This window comes from Apostichopus japonicus, chromosome 19 (genome assembly GCF_037975245.1).
Source record: "Apostichopus japonicus isolate 1M-3 chromosome 19, ASM3797524v1, whole genome shotgun sequence".
Lineage (NCBI taxonomy): Eukaryota > Metazoa > Echinodermata > Holothuroidea > Aspidochirotida > Stichopodidae > Apostichopus > Apostichopus japonicus.
In genome coordinates this window covers 3,422,786-3,447,058 of record NC_092579.1, presented here as the reverse complement: position 1 = coordinate 3,447,058, position 24,273 = coordinate 3,422,786, and the positions used below count along the sequence as shown (strand labels likewise).

Sequence of the window (24,273 nt, the reverse complement as noted above, 5' to 3'; positions counted from 1 at the left end):
GAAAATAAAAGCTAAGCACACATCAGGGATTATAACTTGTACAGTATCCACTTGCAACATAATAGCAAACAGTTAATGCATTCGGTCGTTTGATCATGAAATGTTCTTCTAGGCCTACCAGTAAACGATGAAACTTGTTTTACAAATTAATATATGCCAAATGTTCGCAAGAGGAAAAATGATATAATTGATGAGGTTCTAAGCTTCCATATTTCCCCATGCATTTTAAAGGTTGAACAGACGGCCCAAACAGGATTACGCTAACAATGTCAAAAGGCGGGATTATATGGCCGGGGTATAGCGCAAATGATGGCCAGTCTGAAGAGGCAGATGAGAGTATTAATCAGCCAATCTCGACAAAAACAGCAGTAAAATCGTAAACGAACTATAATACAAACGGGACAAACTTAAGCCAGTCAGTGATAACAGTGCATACACCACAGTTCCAGAGGTATATGAAGAGTGAAAAATGGGGGGGGGGGGGGACAGGTGATATAATTGTACCTAGGGCCTGACATGGCTCTCCATGCTCCTAGGTGATAAATTCACCACCACTGAATATTAGTCATACTCCTGTCCTCCAACCCCCGTACCCACCCCACCCCCCCAAACCCCCAAAGGTCCCTGAAATGCCTGAGGAAAAATCTTCTGAGTACTGCAACCAAAGAAGTATATAACTTTGGCAGTGGGTTGACCATATTTGGTCTTCCTAGCATATATGCTTTAAAAAGGATGTTTAAATAATATCAAGGCTCGCTTCCTGTATCATCAGTGGATATAACAGTAAATTCTTCTTTGGATGTAGAGCATACAACAACATGAATTATAAGGACTATGTTCATCACTGTTTTCCAAAATCATTTATTTCCACCTCTCTCGAATCAAATGATGAAACGACAAATAATAACAGCTTCTGAGAAAATTACTCCACACAGAGGAGGTAAAGGTAGATTGAAACTTGAGGACGGAGAGGGGGGTGGGGGCACACATTTACAGGGGAAATATGGAGGAGGAACCACAAAACAGAAAACACCTAAAGCTTACTGACAAATAAATGCTGTGCACTTTTTATGACATGTTACAGTAAATGAATGTCTCAACAAAAGGATACTATGTGCAATAATTTATTTTTGACCAAAAAAACATACAATGGAAAAATAAATACATTTCTTGATGGTACAGTCTTCAGATTATCTCACTTATGATTGTCACAAGATTATAAATTCCAAAAAGGTCAAACCATGCTTAAAACTGTGCTGTACGTTTTTGAAACTGTGTGACCATTTTATCACATCTAGCAATGTTTGTAGCCACTATATACCCTTATTAATTAACATGAGCATTGAAACAGCCAGGGCTAGGGGGTATTGTGCATCTCTGCTCCTCCAAAACTTGTGCCCCATGTTGCGACTCCATACATATCTCTTTCACAATGGGTACATATGTAAAGTTTGCATCTCTGCCCAATTCCTTTATATATATATAGAGGTGAAAGATATATTTTTGAATAAATATGAACATTCCTTCTAGTGACAAAACAACAAGTCTTACACATTATGACTGCAGGTTGTGACATCACATTCCAATATGTTATCCTCAACTGCATACAATTCCTCTGTGTGGAGATAAATCACAGAGACAGTTGATACCTTAGTGCACACCACCATCTTTTAGTGACATTACAATGGTTGATATCATATTTATCGTCACGCATATAATGTTAACATGCATACTATATTTATGACTATATGTCTGACACGTCTGGTGATATCATCACAAAACATGCTACACAATACTACATTTGTGACATCACAGTCTAACACATAATGATGGACTGCATGTACTTCTCTACAAAGACGTCACAGTGAATGCTTGATACACTGCCTTCGTGTAATCACTAATGCTTTTGATTGACATTACTATGAATGCTAGCTTTTAATATCAAATTTCTAGCTTTCAAGTGACACCATATCTTCATTATCTTTCCAGTGAGTGTTTTCTACCTTTCACAGTCAATTCTAACATTTTCTGTGACACCACTAGGAAGCCATTCTTCTAAGGACTGCATCCTTGTAACATCACAGTTTCCAAATGAAAAGGCTGCGAGAGCACAATTCTTTTGTGTGAGTTGTGAACACATGAAATTGAAGAACACTGTTTGTAGTGACATCGAGGAAATCGCCTGCATTTTATCCTGCGTCTCTTCCTGCATGGTTCACATGGTTTCACATCACTAAATCTGGAAAGCTCATCTCACTTCAGGATATGTGTTTTGTTCATATTGTTAATTTTGCTTTCTTTCTTTCTAAATATCTCTGTTTCGCATCTGATATAGAGGCATCGTTATTCCTCTTCTGTGATTTGGGTTCTTTTGATGAATCTGGTGGTGGAAAAATAATGGATTAATGTTCTGATCTTATGAATACCCATTGGTTCCTTATGAATACCCATTGCTACGTCATGAGTACCCATTGTATCTTATGAATACCCATTGCTACCTTATGAATACCCATTGTATCTTATGAATACCCATTACTACCTTATGAATACTCATTGCATCTTACGAATACCCATTGGTACCTTATGAAAACCCATTGGTACCTTATGAATACCCATTGCTACCTTATGAATACCCATTGGTACGTTATGATTACCCAAAGTCTTCTTGCCAGCAAAAAAACAACTTGTTTAAGTTTCTTCAGTAAGACTTTTACAAAGCTTAATCACTGGGTTCAAGTGAAAAGATATGGATTCCTTCATTAATATGTCATAATATGTAATTTAGTCATGGACTCCAGTCACTGTATTATCTCTACTGTGGAGAAACTGACAAACTTGTGTGAGTCACTACACTTTAAAACTTAGTGACTTGGGTCAACATTCATTACAACACTGCATTTTAAGGGTAACATGACGTGATAGAAAGATTCAAGACCTTGTTTTAGCTGAAGACGATTTGCAGAGGTCTCAGTATCTTTACTATCCTCCATGGCAGCCGCTTCCTTGCTCTGGTCGTCTGGTTTGAGGCAGCCGCTCAGTCCGTATGCATCCAGTTCATGCAACCGTGGCAACAGATCTTTCACCCAATCATAATCAATCTGCAGGAGAAATGAGCAGAGAGAAATCATTTTCAAGCTGTGAAGACATAGTGAATTAGCAACAAACATGTTGGTATTTAAGAACCCTTTCTTATAGACGAGCACAAAACACAGTCATTGTTTTGACTGCAATTACAACAATAATGTTATTTTATTTTGAGTTTTGCTGTGTTTGTTAAAATACATTCAGTAAAAAAAAAAGATGTTAGACTATTTACAACTCTATTTCACAAATATTTTGTGCTTTTCAACTCAGCTACTAGCATTGTTCAAAGGAGATTGACACCGCGCTATGATAAATAATACTCACAGAACAAGCTGTTCTCATGAAGACTTTGGAGGTCCAGATTACCTCATGGTAGATGACCCAGTCCAGATTATCTGCTTGACCAAACAACTGTGGAAGTAGGACATAATCAGGATCATAAAAACATAATCTGGGATCATCCTTTACAGAGCTGGGAAATATCACCTTCATAACAGAGTATTGGTGTATAATGGTACAAGGGCTGAAAAAGGAAATGTTGCCAGAAATACCCCTCAAATATGCTAAAAAGTTAAAACTGGTCACATGTCTCAACCATAGAAAGCATTTTATTACCACCCTCACTTTATGTAAATTACCATTCTGAGATATCTCAATGTTCTGATTTAAACCTTTATGTCTGCAAAAAATTCAGAGTGTCAGAAAACTTTTTGGAAACTTAAAAGCAACTTTCGCCTTGAAATGTTTAGCAGATTATTCTGCTGGTATCATACCAAATATGGTCTGTCAGTATTAAATATATAAAATATTTAAAGATACTATACAATCAATACTAATGATGGAATTAGTTTTCAGACATGTAAGGTTCAATTTCAAGTGGTAGATATATACAAGTCCACCTAAAAATTATCCACAATTTGCCATGAAATATCCATAGGAAATGTTCTTGTTTGTGAAGGATCTATGCCTAGGAAGTGTGTTCTTTTGTCCCTGGAAGTGCACTTTCTATAGGATTTATCCTTACAGTTAAACCTTACTGTGATGTAAAGTGCTGAGTCTTTGCATAGTGTCTTTTACACACAATTACCTACACAGATTCTTAAACAAACATACATACATAGGTACATACAAACATACATTTACATATACAGTAGGTATGGTAATTTAGGCCTCTTTACAATTCCATAAAGTTGTACAGATGACAGTTGTGTGCAAAACCATTAAGAGGTATGAGGTCAAAAACTGCCATTGCCCAAATAAAAAAATAAATGAATGTATGAATGATCAAACTGATGATAAACTAGAGTATATTTCACACGTATGACCAACAAGTAGCTTTTTACCACCACACGATGTAATCTCACCACAGATGAAGGGTGCATGAATACATGAGTGCCATGGCCCTCCATGGTTCTGAATCCTCGACCAGATGGAGCCTTCCTAGCAACGTTACTAAACAGTCCAGAGCAGAGAGCTCTACCCATCAGTTCTCCAGGCTTGAGATCACTATCAATGTCTTCCTTTGGGAAATCAGATCTCTGGCCAATAAAAAAGAAGGAAAAGACAAAAGTTACGTAAATGATGGTGTATTTGGTCGATGTATTTGCTAATATATAACTGCACCATCGATGATTAACGGATAGTGGAATACTGATCAATAAAATATTTATTATGGATAGAACAATCACTGCAGTATACTGTGTGGCAGTCCTTAAAGAACATAGAAACACCCAATCTGCATGAACATGACAGTAGACCTAACCAGCAAGCTAATAGGCTCCAATAGTGATTCCTATTCCACATTATACAATTCATAAGAAATTTCAAATATAACTGCTGTTTACTCAAAGTGATTCCCTAACTTATATAATATGGGGCTCATCCAAGGTCTACTTTTGCATAATCATGTTAAGCAAGGTTTATGAACATTTAAATCCTTGGATCTCAATAACAAAAACCCCCAAAACAAGAAAACCCAAAAAGTAATGGTAGGCTTCTGAGCCTGTTGTATGAGATAGTTACCTCAGTACGAGGTTCATCCAAGATGTACATTTTATGTAAATCATGTTTACAACCTTAGGCATCATATACACACTTGCACACACGGAATTACACAATCCCACACACACGCAGACAAACCCACACCGACACATGCCATCACTAGTCACATTGGTTATTTCTGCCTCCAGCAAGGAATCAGAAATCTTTGGGAGAAATCAGCGAATAACATCAATGAGACTCAAAGGTGGTCTCTTTACAAAATGATGCTAGGAAGTAGGTCCAGAGGGATACAATACAACAATTTTAGCAATATTTTTGTTGCAGTTTAAGTAGATAAGAAAGTTCACATACACCTTGAGTAGAGATCTGTAAGTGAGGAGCATCATTAAATGCTACCAAAGATAAAACAGTGAACTGGTAGAAAACTTTAAACTAATACTTGATACTAGCAGATTCTATCCATACTAACTGGCCATACTAACAGATTTAGTCCACACTAACTGACCATACTAGCAGGTTCTATCCATACTAACTGACCATACTAGCAGATTCTACCCATACTAACTGACCATACTAGCAGATTCTATCCATACTAACTGACCATACTAGCAGATTCTATCCATACTAACTGAACAAACTAGCAGATTCTATCCATACTAACTGACCATACTAGCAAATTCTATCCATACTAACTGAACATACTAGCAGATTATATCCATACAAACTGACCATACTAGCAGATTCTATCCATACTAACTGAACATACTAGCAGATTATATCCATACTAACTGACCATATTAGAAGATTTAGTGCACACTAACTGACCATACTAGCAGATTCTATCCATACTAACTGACCATACAAGCAGATTTATTCACCCAAACTGACCATACTAGCAGATTCTATCCATACTAACTGATCTTCTGTCTACACTCTGACAACTTTGGATAGGGGTGAATTTACTGTGTAAGTCAATGGAGAAGTTAATTGTGGTACAACACCTCTATCAAGAAGCATAGTAAGTACATACTGTGACTTGTAGAAGGAAGTACCGATTGTTACCTGCATTTGTTTAGTAAGGATAGATTTCAGCTGATCGTGAATGTTTCTGGCCATTGTGACAGCTCTCCAGTGGATGTAGTTATCCCGACACCAAGACGACGGTGAGTCACTAACGAGATACAAAAGTAACATGTATAAGTGACGAGTGGATATGCTGCTTAAGAAATATAACATAACACCAAATCTTAAGTATAGAGCAGCAATGCTGCAGAAGCTGAAGGCTCTTGTCATTTCCACCATCAGCAAACACTGACAACAAATCAGTTATATAATTGATACAAGAATTAATCATTACTGAATATATGAAACTGATATGGACATAAATGACATAAATGGCATGTGCATTTCCTTCCGGGGTAACACAGCTATCAATCCCTAGGGCTTTCAAGTTCCAACCATGTCCGATGTTAACAGAGGGTGCTGTTCCACAAAACTTGACAAGCTGCAGTCTCTGACAGCAGATCATAACATTGGAGTGAGTTGGTCACTAGTGGTGTACACAATTTCGCACATAATTATTGAAGAAGAGATGTTTTGACTTAAAGTTTCAAGTCAGGTATTTGTTTTAAGCACCTAAAGTTGTGTTTTCTAAAGTACTAGGCTCAGCCAAACTGAACAAGTAGAATGTTGAACAAGTGGAACGTTAAACAATTCTAACAGCCAGTACATCTGTATGCAAGTTCACCAGGTGTGTTAGCATAGTAGAAGGTGCTTTTAGGTGATCACGTTACTTTCAATTCAGAGATCTGTAAACAGTACAGATCAGGCACATTGGACCCAATATGACATCGCACTTTGTTAAAAGGACCCCATTTGCTGAAATGGGTTGTAACAAAGGACAGATGTATCAGTCTTTATTAACCATACTTTTATATACATAATATCATAGTATGATGCTACAAAGATAACAACAATAATAATGTTGCTACTTAGAATACAAATTATTGTTGGTAAAGTCCACTTTTGCCTGGACTGTTATTATTGTTTTCTTTTATGTACTTACTTTGTTTATCTGTTTAACTCGTATATATATGTATAAGTGTACAGTAAGCAAGTCCTCTAACCTATAAGGAGATAGTTTGTTTACGTGCTACTGTACGATTGCGAAATATCATATTGATATTTCGTCATGTTTGTTTTCCATCTACATGTTCCAATGCTGAAAACCTTCCAATAAGAAGCAGTGATTAAATAAACACTTTTATTGTTTTTGAAGCAAACTACAGTTACGTGTTTGACTATTTAATCTCTTCTGGAATCGTTTTATACTTCTTTTAATGCGACAAAGTTTCAGTCAACTAGTCGTTTTTGTTGTCTCTGCGTTCATCTCTGCCAATAGGTTATGGGCCCAGACTGCGTGTTAACGTGAGTACGTAGCGTATCAAACTAGTGTGACGGTTAACCATTGCTGTGTGCTATTTAAGTGGTTTCGCTGAACTGCTGTACTCCCTTTGTGAGTGAAGATGTCGTCAGACGTGAAATCTTCGATTGTAGTTGCGTTGAATGGGTCGAATTATGCGACTTGGAAGGTGCAGTGTAGAATGACCTTAATGAAGGATGGACTTTGGAATATTGTTAATGGTGATGAAAAAGCTCCCCCTGCGAGTGATGCTGTTAAACTTGCTAGCTTTACAGCTAGGGTGGATCGAGCATTGGCAATTATAGTTCTGTCCATCGAGCCATCATTGTTGTATTTGATTGGGGACCCAGTGGATCCAATTGCTGTCTGGGGGAAACTGGCGGAACAGTTCCAAAAAAAGTCATGGGCCAACAAATTGGAACTCCGACGAAAGCTCTATTCTCTGCGACTGAAGTCTGGTGGTTCAGTTAATGAACATATCAAGGCGATGACTGATATTTTTGAGTCACTCTCGATAATTGGTGACCCAATGTCTGAAGAGGACAGAGTTGTCCATATCCTTGCTAGTTTACCAGAATCATTTAACATGTTGGTGACCGCTTTCGAGGCCAATCCTGAAGTCCCCAAGATGGAAACTGTAACAGAGAGATTACTTCACGAGGAGCGTAAGATGCAAAATCGTGACCTGTCAAGCCCAAAGGCCGAGATGGAAGCAATGTTCGCTAACCAGCAATCAAGGCTGAACTATAAAGGTCCGAAGTGCTATAACTGCGGCAAATATGGGCACATTCAGCGTTACTGTAATAGTAATGATAAGGGTAAAACTCAAACGAGTAAAAAGAGTGGTAAATCCAGACCTAGAGGTGCTAAACATAAGGTTAATAATGTTAAGTCTAAGAAAAGAGAGAGTAGTAGCTCCGATAGTGAGAGTAGTAGCTCCAATAATGAGAGTGTGGGTCTTGTAGCCCGCCATGCACTCTCAGCTAGTGTCATGGGTTCACATGATAGCTGGATTGTGGACTCCGGAGCAACTTGTCACATGTGTAATGATGAGAAACTGTTCACTGCACTTAGTGGTTTAGAGCAGCTAGTGACAGTTTCATTGGGTGACAATCACTCTCTTAAAGCCCTTGGTCATGGAACAGTTATGCTTAAGATGAACCTGTCAAATGGCAAGACACAGATATGCAAATTGCATAATGTTTTGTATGTTCCTAAACTGTCATACAACTTGCTAAGCGTAGCTAAGGTATCAAAAGCTGGCAAAATGACCAGATTTAGTGAGGCAGGTTGTGAAATTCTTGATGAGGACCTGAAACTAATTGCTGAGGCACATAAGGTAGGGAACCTATACTATCTGAGTTGTCAAACTGCTCATGCAAAAGTTAATGCTGCTAAAGGTGTCAGTCGAGAATTTCAGGACATATGCCCAGACAATCATGCAAAGGTTAATGCTGCTGAAGGTGTCAATCAAGGGTCAACAGAAAATCTTTGGCATAGGCGCTTTGGTCATCTTGGTGTACAAAATCTAAAAAGGCTGGCCAAAGAAAGTATGGTTGATGGTTTTAACTATGGAGTGTCTAAGGGGGTTGATTTCTGTGAACCCTGTGTTCAAGGTAAACATCATCGTAGTCAGTTTCCAACCAGTAGCAACAGAAAGTCTAAGCAACCTCTTGAGTTAGTCCATAGTGATGTGTGTGGAAAAATGAATGCGCAATCACTTAGTGGGGCTGAATATCTGTTAACATTCATTGATGATTTTACACATTATGTTTGGGTGTGTGTCCTCAAATACAAGAGTGAAGTGTTCAGTAAGTTTCTTGAGTGGAAAGCCCTTGTTGAAAAATCCTCAGGGTACACCTTGAAAACCTTACGCACTGATAATGGTGGTGAATTTGTATCAACTGAGTTCGAAGATTATCTAAAGAAAGAAGGAGTTAAGCATCACCTAACTGTGGCAAAAACTCCAGAACAAAATGGGGTAGCAGAGAGAATGAATCGCACTCTTGTTGAAACTGTGCGATCAATGTTGTGTGATGCAAAACTTCCACAGCGCTATTGGGCGGAAGCTGTATCTACAGCAGTGTACCTACGTAATAGAAGTCCAACAAAGGTTGTCAAGGGAATGACACCCTTTGAGGCTTGGACTGGGGAGAAGCCAAATGTTTCCCATTTCCGATCATTTGGGTGTGTTGCATATGCTCATGTCCCAAAGGATGAACGCCAAAAACTTGACTCCAAAGCAAGAAAATGCATCTTCTTGGGATATGGTACTGAAACAAAGGGGTATCGACTTTACGATCAGAAACGTTCCAAAGTGTTCTTTAGTCGAGATGTTCAGTTTAATGAGCAGATGCATGGAGTTGAGAAGGAGTCCACTGACTCGCATGAGGATCGTCACATACTGATTGATAGTATGAGTAATGACAAGTTAGTTGCCGATGATGGAGCTCCAGAGGCACAACTTAGGCGATCAGAAAGAGATCGGAGACCTCCTGATCATTTTGGTGAATGGGTAAACTTTGTTGGAAGTAATCCAAAAGAGCCATTTACTGTAAGTGAAGCTCTAGGTAGATCTGATAAATCAAAATGGGTGGATGCCATGGAGAAAGAAGTTCAGTCTCTCCATGATAATAATGTTTGGGTCTTAACTGAGCTGCCAGAAGGTAGAAAAGCAGTTGGCAGCAAATGGGTGTTTAAGGTTAAGTCCTGTGCTGATGGGTCAGTCGAACGGTATAAAGCTCGACTGGTAGCCCAAGGTTTTTCTCAGAAGTTTGGTGTTGATTATGATGAGACGTTTTGTCCAGTCATACGTTTTGAGTCTGTACGAAATGTTTTGGCACTAAGTGTTCAAAATAACTTGAAAGTTCATCAGATGGATGTAGCAACGGCATTTCTTAATGGTAACCTCAACGAGGAAGTCTATATGAAACAACCAGAAGGTTTCGTTGTCGAAGGCAAAGAGCACCTTGTATGCAAACTCAAAAGAAGCATTTATGGACTAAAACAATCACCAAGATGCTGGAACGAAACTTTGCATAACCACCTAATTGAAATGGGGTTTGTGCAAACACCAAGTGATCCTTGCTTGTACATGTCTACAGAAGGAGAGGTGTTCATCATTGCCGTTTATGTTGATGACATTCTTCTAGCTGGCAAGAGTAATGAACATGTTACACAAGTCAAAGTGGCTCTTGCTGAAAAGTTTGCGGTCAAAGACATGGGAGAACTCAGTTATTTCCTCGGGGTGAATATTAAGCAGAACCACACCAACGGAGAAATCTGGATCGGACAACCAGTGTATACTGAGAAAGTCCTGCAGAAGTATGGAATGGAAAATTCCAAACCAGTTTCAACACCAGTTGAAGTCAGTTTGAAGCTAGTTAAAGCAACGGAGGAATCTGACCTTGTGGACCAAGGACTATATCAGTCTATTGTTGGTAGCTTGCTCTATCTCTCAACGATGACAAGACCTGATATAACTTTTGCTGTGTGCAATGTGGCAAAGTTCACATCTGAACCCACCAAACAGCACTTGACAGCTGTGAAACGTATTCTACGTTACCTCAGAGGTACAATCAACTACGGTTTGCTGTATACCAAAGATGGATCAAATGAATGTATTGGCTATTCAGATGCTGATTGGGCAGGTGATGTTAATGACAGGAAGTCAACCTCAGGTTACTTGTTTCAAGTAAGTGGAGCTGCTGTGAGCTGGAAGAGCAAGAAGCAAACATGTGTAGCCCTCTCGACTGCAGAAGCAGAGTATATTGCATTGGCCAGCGCAGCCCAGGAAGCAGTGTGGTTGCAACGACTTAACACCGACTTGCAAAATAAGCCAAACAAACCACTGAGGATCCTCGAAGATAACCAGTCTGCAATCTGCATGGCCAAGAACCCACAGTTTCATGGAAGGACAAAACACATCGAGATAAAGTACCACTTTATCAGAGAGACCGTCGAGCGTGGTACTATTGAACTCATGTATTGTCCAACCGAGGACATGGTGGCTGACTTGCTAACGAAAGGACTGAGTAAACAACGGTTTGAAAAACTAAGACAAATGTCTGGGTTAAAAGAAATGTTTTAAGTCCAACTGCAAGTGAGAAGGAGTGTTGGTAAAGTCCACTTTTGCCTGGACTGTTATTATTGTTTTCTTTTATGTACTTACTTTGTTTATCTGTTTAACTCGTATATATATGTATAAGTGTACAGTAAGCAAGTCCTCTAACCTATAAGGAGATAGTTTGTTTACGTGCTACTGTACGATTGCGAAATATCATATTGATATTTCGTCATGTTTGTTTTCCATCTACATGTTCCAATGCTGAAAACCTTCCAATAAGAAGCAGTGATTAAATAAACACTTTTATTGTTTTTGAAGCAAACTACAGTTACGTGTTTGACTATTTAATCTCTTCTGGAATCGTTTTATACTTCTTTTAATGCGACAAAGTTTCAGTCAACTAGTCGTTTTTGTTGTCTCTGCGTTCATCTCTGCCAATAATTATTGGATGTAGTTATTAATTATTGATGCACAGGTTTGATATAAATGTTTATAACAAATCTAAGTTCTCCCATTGGCCAATGGCTTACAGGACTAGAAGTTTCAAATATCCCTATGTAAACCTTACCTTTTGGAGCAAGACTCAAACACTGCCAGGAGAGTTCCAAAATCATTATTACCTCCTCCCATACTGGAGAGTTTCTTATGAGCTTTGTTTGCCTCTGTTTGTTTCTTCTCCTCTCCTTGAAAGAGGAAAATGAAAACTTTCTTCAAATTATTTATCATGATTGTGTTGTCCAATAAATGTCAAAGACAGGTGGCTGTGTTTTGGCATCCAATTTTCCAATAAATGTCACAACAGAATCTGTTGCTTTACCAAATTTGGTTATTCCTTCTTCTCTATCTTTATTTCTTGTAGAAAAGAAAACAGTAACTTTTAACCTAGCCTGGCAACACTTTTGTACTAGACACTACCTTACTTTAGTTCTATACAACTACATCCATTGTTTTATTAACAGAGACAAGGCTTTAGATGTTTAGTACTGCAAGAAAATTTCCCAGGTCGAAGTCAGAAGATGCACTCCTTAACTTTTCTTAAAATGGACACTAGAAGGTCTTCATGACTAGTATATAGGGAAGGTAGGGGGGAGGGGGTAGGACTGGGGAAATGGGGGAGGATGGGTGTTGCTGTTATTTTGGATGATACAAGAAGAGGAGATAGAGAAGGAGGGAGGGAGTGTCACCTGGATGGAGCAGTTAAATGAGGTGGCTCTCTTGCCACTTGCAAGGACCTTAAGATTATACCATAAAATGATCGTATTTTAAGTAAGAGATTAAACAGTTTCATTTTTGAATCAAGAGGAGGCATCGTGTAACCATAGAAGAATATAAATGACTAGAGACCCTCGCTGACCTGGTCTGATGAAGACGTTCTCCGAGGAAAGCATGGCTGCCACCGGCAAGAGTAGATGGTGACATCCCAGCGCACCGGAGTAGATGACGGCCCTGGATAGACCAGGTGGAAGAGGGTATTCCACCATTAGGTGACCGAGGGGTTGAATGTAACCTTTCCTGAAAGACCATACAATAAACAACTCTTTCTGAGGGACTATTGAACAGTTAGAGGAGGGTGTGTGTGTGAGTGGGAGGGGTTGGGAGGGGGAGGGCAGCAGGGGAATGTGAGAGGAATGGAATGCTTAAGGATTTATCTGGAGCAGAGGTAAGGCCAAAGCCCTCGTTGGAGAAATCAACGTACACACCTGACAGTTTCACCAGATCCATATAGCAGATTGTGACCAGAAAATGTAAGTCAAGTCTATTTGGTTTTCCATATTAGACAATGATATGCCAACAGTTCATCTCAGCTCTGCTAATGGTACAGGTTACATATTACATGTGTAGCTATTGTAGATCCCTTCAAATCACTGCAGATTGACATATGAGTAATGTATCAGATAGCAGATCATTCCGTTCCTTCATGTTTTCCCACTGCCTCCGAATACTGAAGTAGACATCATTTGCAAATTTTGAAGGAATCTTAAATCGATGCTATTTTAAAGAATTCTTAAACCAGTCCCATGGTCAAGTGGAAAAGATGGTGGCATTAGAAGCAATGAAATCTAGCATCTGAGAGTTGGTGGGGTCTATCATTGGCCAGCCAAAGTATGTATGTATGTATTTTAGATCCTCCTGCAAGCAGGAACTCGCGAAGAAGCCATCATTGGCTTATCAAAGCCGCAAGCTGACCAAAGTCAGTCTCTTAGATTCATATTTAACATCCATGATTATGAATTGTCAATTGTCAACAACTCTGTAACTGGACGACATACATTAATCTTGGAGTGACTCAAACTCGGGACCTTATGATTGGAAGGCAACGGCTTTAATCACTAAGCTGAGGTGGATTTCTTCATCCAGGAGAAACCCACAGTTTGACTATCTGATACGGTCATCAAAATTGTTAAATATCCAAAATGAGCTGAAACTATAAACCATACAGCGAGCCACCCAACGTGAATTGTAAGTAATAAGCCATTTTGGGTTCTCCCGGATACACATATGGCTGCTTCTAGGCCCGAAAAATGACTGCCTCAATTTGCAAATGCCATCACACCGGATTTTTGCTTCAAGTTCATTTTTGTTACACAAAATGTGACAATTTAAGCTATCCACACCTAACAATAAACTGTTATGAACTGAATTCCAACATCACTGTGATGTTTTAGATTATATTCTTGTCGTCACAGCTCAGAGGCGAAATTAACTTCATATGTATTCCTTTGACTTTTTAGCAGTAAAGTGGATTGGGGAGCGGGTAAGTTCTCTTACCGATCAATAGCACCAAAGTAGTAAAGTTGACGTAAGGCTTCCAGGAGCATTCTCTCCTCTGGTGGATCCACGTAGGGAAATCTGATGAAGATAAAAATCATAAAATGGTCAGATAAATCAACAGCATAATTTCAATTTGGTTTAAACTTAAACAGTTTTTGCAATTTTTTTGCCTTTTGCAAAAAGAATGGGACATTAAGCTATGAAAGAAAAGGGAGCCAAAAAAATGAGCACAAGAATATAATTTCTATAACATCTGCTACAATCTGAAAGTGGATTGCAAGATAAAAATCAACCTAGGCACTTTTAAAACAAAATCAAAGAAAACCTTCCATTTGTAATAAATATTATTAACCAATGCACTGTAGAAATATCCAAGTCTAATTTCTAATTAGAAACATATAACTTGAATTGACTTCCACTGAACTGAACTGGAATTGATTACATTACATAACATACATTACATATCTTAACATTACATTATAAATTACAATGATCACATTAAAGGCAAGGTTCACACTGTCCAAACAAGTTTACTTTTTTAAGAAAAGTTATCTAAGGTAGAGTCTGGGCACAAAAGCCACACAACTTCATCCACTCTCATCCCCCGTCCCCTTACATCTAGACTGTAACTGAATGTCTAGAAAGATGACATGTCAAGTGAATATCATGGGCCCTTGGGAAAGGGAATAGATACTGTACATTATTAGGTTAACTGAGAGTTAACTTCAAAGAAATAAGTTAACCTCCAAAGAGAGCGAATTTGTGAAAATGCTTTGTACCAAAAATTGGACTTAAACGAGTTACTTACTCCAATATGTTGTGAATGCCCATACATTTAAGGTTCAGTACAACACTAGACAGGCTAGTCCTCTGTATCTCGGGAATCATATCTTCGGTCATACATTCTTCAAAGAAATCTCTGAAAGGGTCAAAGGTCAATTAAAGAAAGATATATTCAGTTCTTTGGCGTTAGTTTAGCAGATGTTGAGAAAAAATTCTATATGTTCACTGTTCCTGTTGAAATGAGTATTGATTTAATGCTGTTCAAAAAGGACTAAGTGTTAGCTGTTTGAATAGCTTCATGTCTGTTTGTCTGTGAAGTTGTCTTAACAGACCTACAGTTACATCACGCTATCTATGTTCAGGCAATAAAAATAAATATGGATACAGGAAGAGTGAAAGGGAAGGGGGGGGGGGGGAGTAATAACAGAATAACTTCAAACTGAGTGCTGTCTAATAATGTTTTGCCTTTTATGGAAAACTAATATCATTGAGATTTATGTTTTAAGCAACTTCATTAAAGCAGAGTAACTTTCCAACAACCATTACAATCTGGTTGACACTGCTTGTCATCAAGTCTGTTACAGGACTACCTTCAAACTAGAGTGACATGATGTCAAAAGTTCTTACTTTTGTTTTCTGGGCAAGAGTTCATGCAGAATGCAATGCAGTGCGCTTGAATCACCTGACTCTCCTGCTTAATGCCAGACATCTGGCCACCCTACTCTACAAACTAATGATTGGCGAGAATACATTGAATCTGCTCATACAGCAAGTAATGTACACATTAGAAGGAAAACTGCCTTAACAGTTTATGGTCAAAACATTCCAGTTAGAGTAAAAAATAAGCTCTGTTAAGCAAGTGTTATAACTGACAATGCAGAGTGCATGGGTGACAGAATGTTTCCATGGTGACTGACCTGCTGTATATTCTGTAGGATTTCCCTGGTGAAGTCCTTCCAGCTCGACCTGACCTTTGAACTGCTTCTGACCTGTATTTAAAGAAACATTGATTGCCGGTTAACATGGTTTCGTCTCATGTTAATTCAATTCAATTCAACTTTGTTTCAACTATTGCAACATACATATATAACAGTATACAAGAGTATATGACTATGTACCGTAGATATGATGCAAGGAATGACAAAACTATATATATAGATATATACAATATATATAGATATATACAATATATATTGATATATGCAATATATATGTTTCTATGTCAAAGATGAACATATATAAATATTGTTCACCTTTAGACACATTAACAGGAAAACAACACTTTATTTTAATGAGCAATTTCTGATAAAAACAAAAGTAAGAAACAACCAACAAGAAGACGATTAGATAAATTTCATAAATTTAAACAATTCTGAGAATTACGAGCTCCAGAACAAGAAAGTGAAAAGTAAAATAATGAAAAGAGAAACAAAACCCACATCACTAACTCATAAATCAGGATTAATCTTTTGCACTAGACAGTAGGATACTGCACTTTTGCACTTTGCTGCACTCTGCATACTGCACTCTGCACTTTTGCACTTTTGCAGTAGACAGTAGGACACATCGATTCAGTAGGATTAATTTCAATCCATTTGATACTCACTCATCAACAAGTAGTATGACCTTTTTAAATCTCCAATCCCTTTCTTACCTTGAAATTGGCACAACCTGTAATGAGTCTAGCCCAGTTCTTGGATTGTACGACATCTGTTTCACAAATCCACTGTCAACAACATACCTGAAAGAGAAATACATTTAAACAAACAAAAACTACAAATGAATGATAATAATAATATATCATCATAATGAGAATAATGATTGGCCTGGAAGGCAGTTATTTAACGTTGTGGAGCAGCCACATATGCATTGAGGAGAAGCCGAATGGCTCATTACTTACACTTCAGGTGGTTTATCCAAGTTACCCAGTGTAGCTCATGTTGGATTTTTTTATATATTGCAAAAATCCAAATACTTTCCTGTTTGGTTAAATGATAGTGGAGAATAAGTGAAAGTGGTTTTGGGAGGTGGGGGGGGGGGGTTAGGGGAGTTCTACCTTGCCTGATTGAAAAATTGTTCTGTTTTATCCTGTAGTTTAGCTATATCCTTTAGCAACGTTAGTCTTAAAGCAACCTTTGGTTATGTCTCAGGTTTGGAAACTATTTTAATATTAAATTAGGCTTAAAAATGCAAATAGTGCAAAAAAAACTTTTTCAATAATTATATCTTATTGTTTTTGTAACTATGCCATTGACAGAAATGTGGATGGTATTAAAATGAATAAAATATATAAAATGAGGAAATGATTACTTGATGCCATCAATTGTAAGTGATGTTCCTGCTATGTTTGTAGCCACGACACACTTCCGAACCCCTCGTTCAGTAGGATCAAAGATTCTTCTTTGCAATTCTGTAATCAAAACAGCAAAAACAACATTTGAGATTCTTTGTATCCTGTGAAACTGTTGACTTGTCATAACCTCTTCTCTTATGAAAGAATGTTTGATTTTTGTTTTAAATAAAATGGTTATATTCTTTTTTAAAAAAGTCCTATGTTTGACAGAAAATGTTGTAATGGTTGACATAATGTTTCACTGTCAAAGAGAGTCAGTACTTATTAAGAAATAGTGATAGATAATATATTTGCCACAATTGTGTTGCTTGTTTGCTAAAACAAACAAAGCTCAAATCGTAGGATCTTTGTACAAAATGCTACACAACTTGTGATTGTATAGCAAGGTGGTCAATTTGCATTTCATTTATAAATTTAAAACCTAAGTTAAAAAAAATTGATTCACTTTATCCAGTAAGAGTAGATATCACGGAAACAGATATTGACTAAACAGGTATAATTATGAATTTGAGGAATGAAATGTCAAGGCATCTAAAGACTATTCCTCTGCCTGATGAAAACACATTGTGGAACTGTGCTCTCTTTTAGTGGCGGCACTGGATTTAGGACCAGTCAGAAGCAGAATTGGCGGAATATGAAAGTACACATTTCCAAGAGAAAATTAAATGATGAAAAGAATATTGTTGCCACTGGAAACTGTATTTGTTGTAATATATGCATCCCAAGTTTCATTTTGATAGAATGATAAAATATTTAGCAAAATGTTTTTTTTTAAAGCTATACTGGGCAATGGCAATTTAGTCACCAAATCAATTTAATATACTTCTTCCAATGGATTCAAGATGGTATAGGCAAATTACATTCTTCCACACTTTCTCAAACTATACCTGATGGCATAGATCCATAAACAGGTAAAATCATCAAGGCTTCCACTGCCCTGTCTGTGACATCATGGCGATAGTCCAGCTGTTCTGATTTCTTGTAGAGCATATCACAGCACTGTTCTATTTCTGCTTGACCAGTCAAGAACACCAATATGTCGCCTTGCACTTGCTCCAAATGTATCTCCATGACAACATCTACAACCTAAAAAAACACACGGTAAATTATGAGGACTTAATCAATAAATAATTAAATTTAGGCCATTTTGTCTAAAAAACGTTTCCATTTATTTCTACTGTACTATACTATACTGTTCATGTTTTAACTTTTAACTTTTTTTTAAAGTTTTTTTACTGTTATGTTTTATATGTTTATATTTTGTTTAAGGATAACATTCATTTGGAAACCAATCAAAGAAGTGAACATAAACATAACACATTACTGGTTCACTGACCTTTGACACATAGTTAATGGTAGAGTTTCGACTCATATCTTTTACAAGCACCATGTCACAAAAGATGTCTTTGACAGGATGAAGCCGGCCTGGGATCTCAAACACTGGACAATCTCCGAGAAATGCAGAGAATTTTCCGGCATCTAGTGTTGCAGACATGACAATTACTTTTAGAGGTTCTTTCCGTTTGGTTTTATGGCCACTGAGAAAAAGTTGCTTCACTAATCCAAACAATATGTCCTGAGGATACAGAATGAGGAAGAACATACATGCACAGATATTAGAAAGCAGATAAAATATGTCTGGGTTATGTTTCTTAAAGTTTGTCAGTACTTTCACTAATAAATTTGGTTTTATGGCCACTGAGAAAAAGTTGCTTCACTAATCCAAACAATATGTCCTGAGGATACAGAATGAGGAAGAACATACATGCACAGATATTAGAAAGCAGATAAAATATGTCTGGGTTATGTTTCTTAAAGTTTGTCAGTACTTTCACTAATAAATTTGGTTTTATGGCCACTGAGAAAAAGTTGCTTCACTAATCCAAACAATATGTCCTGAGGATACAGAATGAGGAAGAACATACATGCACAGATATTAGAAAGCAGATAAAATGTGTCTGGGTTATGTTTCTTAAAGTTTGTCAGTACTTTCACTAATAAATTGGAAAACATGTAGCTTGAATACAACTTGAACAATGGACACAGAAAACTATGAGCACAAAGATCAACCAATGTTACATGCTATTAACATTTATGTCAATGTCTTGTTAAAGGGAAATATAGAAACCTACTTACCGATACTCACAACTTCAACTGGTACATCAAAGTTTACAATTAGAATGGGCTAAGAAGTTAATTAACCTCATTAACACAATTAGACACCAGTCTGGGTCTCTGTAACTAATAAACTTTTATTAAAATTCTAATAAATAGAATCGAACAGAACAGGACAGAACAGAACAGGACAGAACAGGATAGAATAGAACAGGATAGAATAGAACAGCATAGATTAGGATAGAATAGAACAGAATAGAATAAAATAGAACAGAATAGAACAGAATGTAACAGAATAGAACAGAATATATCAGAATAAAACAGAATAGAATAGAACAGAATAGAATAGAACAGAACAGAATGTAACAGAATAGAACAGAATATATCAGAATAAAACAGAATAGAATAGAACAGAATATAACAGAATAGGATAGAACAGAATAGAGAAGACTGGGATAGAATAGAATAGAACAGCAAAGAATTGAAGAGAATGCTTACTGTATCCAAGCTTCTCTCATGTGCCTCATCTAAGATAATGATACTGTACTGACTGAGTTCCCTGTCGTCTAAAAATTCCCTGAGGAGACAGCCATCTGTCATGTACTTGATTCTTGTTTCTTTTCCAGAGAAAGAAAAGGAATTGTAAAATGAGATCAAGCATAATATGTAAGAGTAACCTTAGAAGTTATCTCAGCACCAGATTATACTATGCTCTATTCTTGAGTGAATCTGTAATGCATTCTACCTCACAGTTTCTAATATCGCTTGTCAGGGGGTTCCATGATAAATAGTATTGCCACAGAAAATAATGCCATTAGTAGGTTGTTTTAACAATTTTAATATTTTGGAAAAGTCGTTTGCAAAAACTTATTTTTCAAATGTAACAAGTAATTATATTATCAAAACAACAATAAAAATCAAACTTCAAGTGAATTCATGATGTTATATTGAGACTTTTTTCAATCTTCAGTCCAGTCCTTCATCCTAGTCATACAGTCCAGCCCTACATCCCATCGCTATAGTCAAGCCCTACATGCTAGTCATACAGTCCAGCCATACATCCTAGTCCTACAGTCCAGCCATACAGTCCAGCCCTACATCCTAGTCCTACAGTCAAGCCATACATCCTAGCCCTACATCCAAGTCCTACAGTCCAGCCATACATCCTAGCCCTACATCCAAGTCCTACAGTCCAGCCCTACATCCAAGTCCTACAGTCCAGCCCTACATAGTCCTACAGTCCAGCCATACATCCTAGTCCTACAGTCTAGCTGTAGTCCAGCCCTACATCCTAGTCCTACAGTCCAGCCATACAGTCCAGCCATACATCCTAGTCCTATAGTCCAGCTGTACAGTCCAGCCCTACATCCAAGTCCTACAGTCCAGCCATACAGTCCAGCCCTACATCCTAGTCCTACAGTCCAGCCATACATCCTAGCCCTACAGTCCAGCCGTACAGTCCAGCGATACATCCTAGTCCTACAGTCCAGCTGTACAGTCCAGCCCTACATCCTAGTCCTACAGTCCAGCCATACATCCTAGTCCTACAGTCCAGCCATACATCCTAGTCCTACAGTCCAGCCGTAGTCCAGCCCTACACCCTAGTCTTACAGTCCAGCCGTACAGTCCAGCCTTACATCCTAGTCCCACAGTCCAGCCATACAGTCCAGCCCTACATCCTAATCCTACCGTCCAGCCATACAGTCCAGCCATACATCCTAGTCCTACAGTCCAGCCGTAGTCCAGCCCTACATCCTAGTCTTACAGTCCAGCCGTACAGTCCAGTCCTACATCCTAGTCCTACAGTCCAGCCGTAGTCCAGCCCTACATCCTAGTCCTACAGTCCAGCTGTACAGTCCAGCCCTACATCCTAGTCCTACAGTCCAGCCATACATCCTAGTCCTACAGTCCAGCCATACATCCTAGTCCTACAGTCCAGCCGTAGTCCAGCCCTACATCCTAGTCTTACAGTCCAGCCGTACAGTCCAGCCTTACATCCTAGTCCCACAGTCCAGCCATACAGTCCAGCCCTACATCCTAATCCTACCGTCCAGCCATACAGTCCAGCCATACATCCTAGTCCTACAGTCCAGCCGTAGTCCAGCCCTACATCCTAGTCTTACAGTCCAGCCGTACAGTCCAGCCCTACATCCTAGTCCTACAGTCCAGCCGTAGTCCAGCCCTACATCCTAGTCCTACAGTCCAGCCGTACAGTCCAGCCCTACATCCTAGTCCTACAGTCCAGCTGCACGATGAAACTATGACATATACATACACACAACAAATGTACTGAATATGGCGCAAATTGGTCTTAAGTACTTTAAAAGCAATGTAGCAATTTCTTTTTTACTGAACAGCTACTGTATTTATTGAGCTAGCTGGTGTTTATCACAAGCAACACTATTAAATACTAGGGCAATGATGATGGTAGTTTTTCGTTTGCTTCTCATTCAAGAACAACAAGATACTAGTAAAGAAACTCTTCAAATTTGTGTTCTGCAGGTAAACTTGAAAAAAGGGAAAGGTTAAATGAGCAGTAATATCAATTATTGGTTTCCTATTGAGCTATAAATTTACCTTTTGATGTGCAGTCATCAAATCGCACCTGATATCCAACTTTACGACCCAAATCACATTCCATCTCTTCTGCCACTCTTCTTGCCACAGACATAGCTGCAACTCTACGAGGTTGAGTAACACCAATAAGCCCATTCTTGCTGTACCCTAATGAAACAAAAAGGAAGACAATTTTAAAATGGAGAGTGTATGCAATAACTGTTGCATCAAATGTCCTATTTGGAAACCTTAGACTGGGAAATTCAATATGTCATGTCAATGTGCAAAATGTTTTCACTAATGAATACTGCAGTGACCGTTAGTTCCAACCACATTTAAACAGCAGTTTTCACCATCAGGGCAAGCACCTCTTTCCTATGGTACAAACTACCATTTACACTGGGTCATGATTATATCGTAGGCCTATGTCTGAAGTAATAACCATACAAACTGGAAAGGAACATTAAGAATTAGAAAGGAATGATCACATTGTTTTGCTCGTTATCGTTATTATAGTAGCTGTCACTTCCAATTAAAGCCTATGGACATTTGTGGTTGTGGTGTATATTATGCAATTAAGAATGTCTGTTCTTCAACTAGTTGTTTTAGTTTGATTTAATGTAGATTAGAGAAAAGATTTAAACTGAAATGAATTACTGAGTGTGTCAGTTATTGATTATTAGGCTATTTATGTTTTTATAATATAGAAGTTTATTGAAAAAAAGTTGGTTAGTGTATAGCAATCCAGACTGATTCATTGAGGACAACACAAATCATTAAAGGGTGTGAAGACTTGAGCAAAAAGAAACGTCCAATGCCGGTACTTTGACCTAGCTTCAAATGAGGTGTAACAGAAGTTTTAAACACCACCATCGATCCCAGAAAATACACACACAGATTGCTACCGTTGGTAATTACACACTAGTGTACAGCGAGTACATATATACAGCTGCGGTCAATACCCACAGCACAGTATACAAACGATACAGCGATGGACATCTCAGGTCCAGCTAAAGATAACAAGGTATCACGTTTCGTTACTGTCACTGTCTGCATTTTGTAGCGACACGAACAAAACGCCACTTGCAAGCAACAGAAAGTTAACTTATTCAGATGGCCGCACGCAGTTTGGGGCGAGTCTTCAATGACTTTAAGTAATGTAATAATCTTGAAAGACTAGTATACCATGTTTATGGACAAAAAGAGGATTTTGTTTTGATAAACCCTTTTTGATGATAACTATCATAAAGTGACATGGAGGCTGCAGCAAAGATTAACTGACTGACAAAAATGCAGCCAACTCTAGTGGACAAGTTGATTGACACTGGATGCCAAAATATGTAAAGGTATTTTAGTAAAATTCCATGCATAACAGAAATGCATAATGGGACCATAGCCATAGGTGATGCTAAGTTATACTGATGTTGTAACCTAGGCCTACAGAAATACCTAAGATATAGTAGTTTAGGGATGTATAGACCAGCAGGGCCTATGGCACATCCTTTGACGAATAGGTTAACATCAACAATTTGATCTAATTTATAACTTTGGCCTGGAAGGCAGTCATTAGCCCCTGGGTTTAAGGGAACTACATAAGGCTTACATTCGTTTGTTGGTATATATCGCAAAACTAGGTCTAGCCAGTAGTACCGATCGTATTATGCAGGTACAAATGTAGAAAATAAAAAATAAAGGCTATGTCGAAGCTGATTTAGCGCCTGTTATTCTTTATTTACCCGATCGATGGAGATATTTTGGTAACTGAGTTGTTTTCCCACTTCCAGTCTGGCCAACAATGACCAGTGACTGGGTTTTCTCTACAACTCGCAGAATCTCTTTCTTAAATTTCCTGATCGGAAGTTCAGAGCTGCCTGTGTGCGCAGCCATCTTGTTTACTATGAAGTATGCACGAAGCTATTATATCTTGCAACATGGATGACTGCTTAGGCCTAGTTGCACTTTGTTTGTGCAAGACTGCCAAAATTATTATAATTGAAGGTTTCAGCCCTAAATATCGTCTTAAAAGAAGAAAAAGAACATATCATGGGCATTTCGATTTTAGCTTCCATTCTTAAAGTCTTTAATTACAATTATTCTACCACTGCAAGGATGTCGCTACAC

The 24,273-nt window shown here is 38.1% G+C and overlaps 1 protein-coding gene across 1 annotated transcript; it reads right to left on the bottom strand.

Annotated features, from left to right (window-relative positions):
• Window positions 1–864: 864 nt before the first annotated feature.
• On the bottom strand, window positions 865–24,176 carry LOC139959923 (probable ATP-dependent RNA helicase DHX40). Its single transcript, XM_071957858.1, has 17 exons — window positions 23,889–24,176; window positions 22,174–22,320; window positions 20,095–20,213; window positions 18,818–19,057; window positions 18,369–18,567; window positions 17,439–17,538; window positions 16,783–16,869; window positions 16,046–16,117; window positions 15,154–15,264; window positions 14,343–14,423; window positions 12,928–13,085; window positions 12,142–12,256; window positions 6,148–6,256; window positions 4,449–4,622; window positions 3,409–3,495; window positions 2,936–3,098; window positions 865–2,380 (listed from the first exon to the last, which is right to left on the bottom strand). Exons 1-17 carry the CDS (start codon window positions 24,037–24,039, stop codon window positions 2,277–2,279), a joined length of 2,217 nt encoding a protein of 738 aa, XP_071813959.1. The 5' UTR covers window positions 24,040–24,176; the 3' UTR covers window positions 865–2,276.
• Window positions 24,177–24,273: the final 97 nt, after the last annotated feature.

Coding starts and splice junctions, on each gene's coding strand:
- LOC139959923 (XM_071957858.1), bottom strand. CDS start 24,039: ATGGCTGCGCACACAGGCAGCTCTGAACTTCCGATCAGGAAATTTAAG. Junction 12,257..12,927: donor GAACGTCTTCATCAGACCAG/GTCAGCGAGGGT, acceptor TCCTCTTTCAAG/GAGAGGAGAAGAAACAAACA. Junction 6,257..12,141: donor TTTGAGTCTTGCTCCAAAAG/GTAAGGTTTACA, acceptor GTATCTCGTTAG/TGACTCACCGTCGTCTTGGT.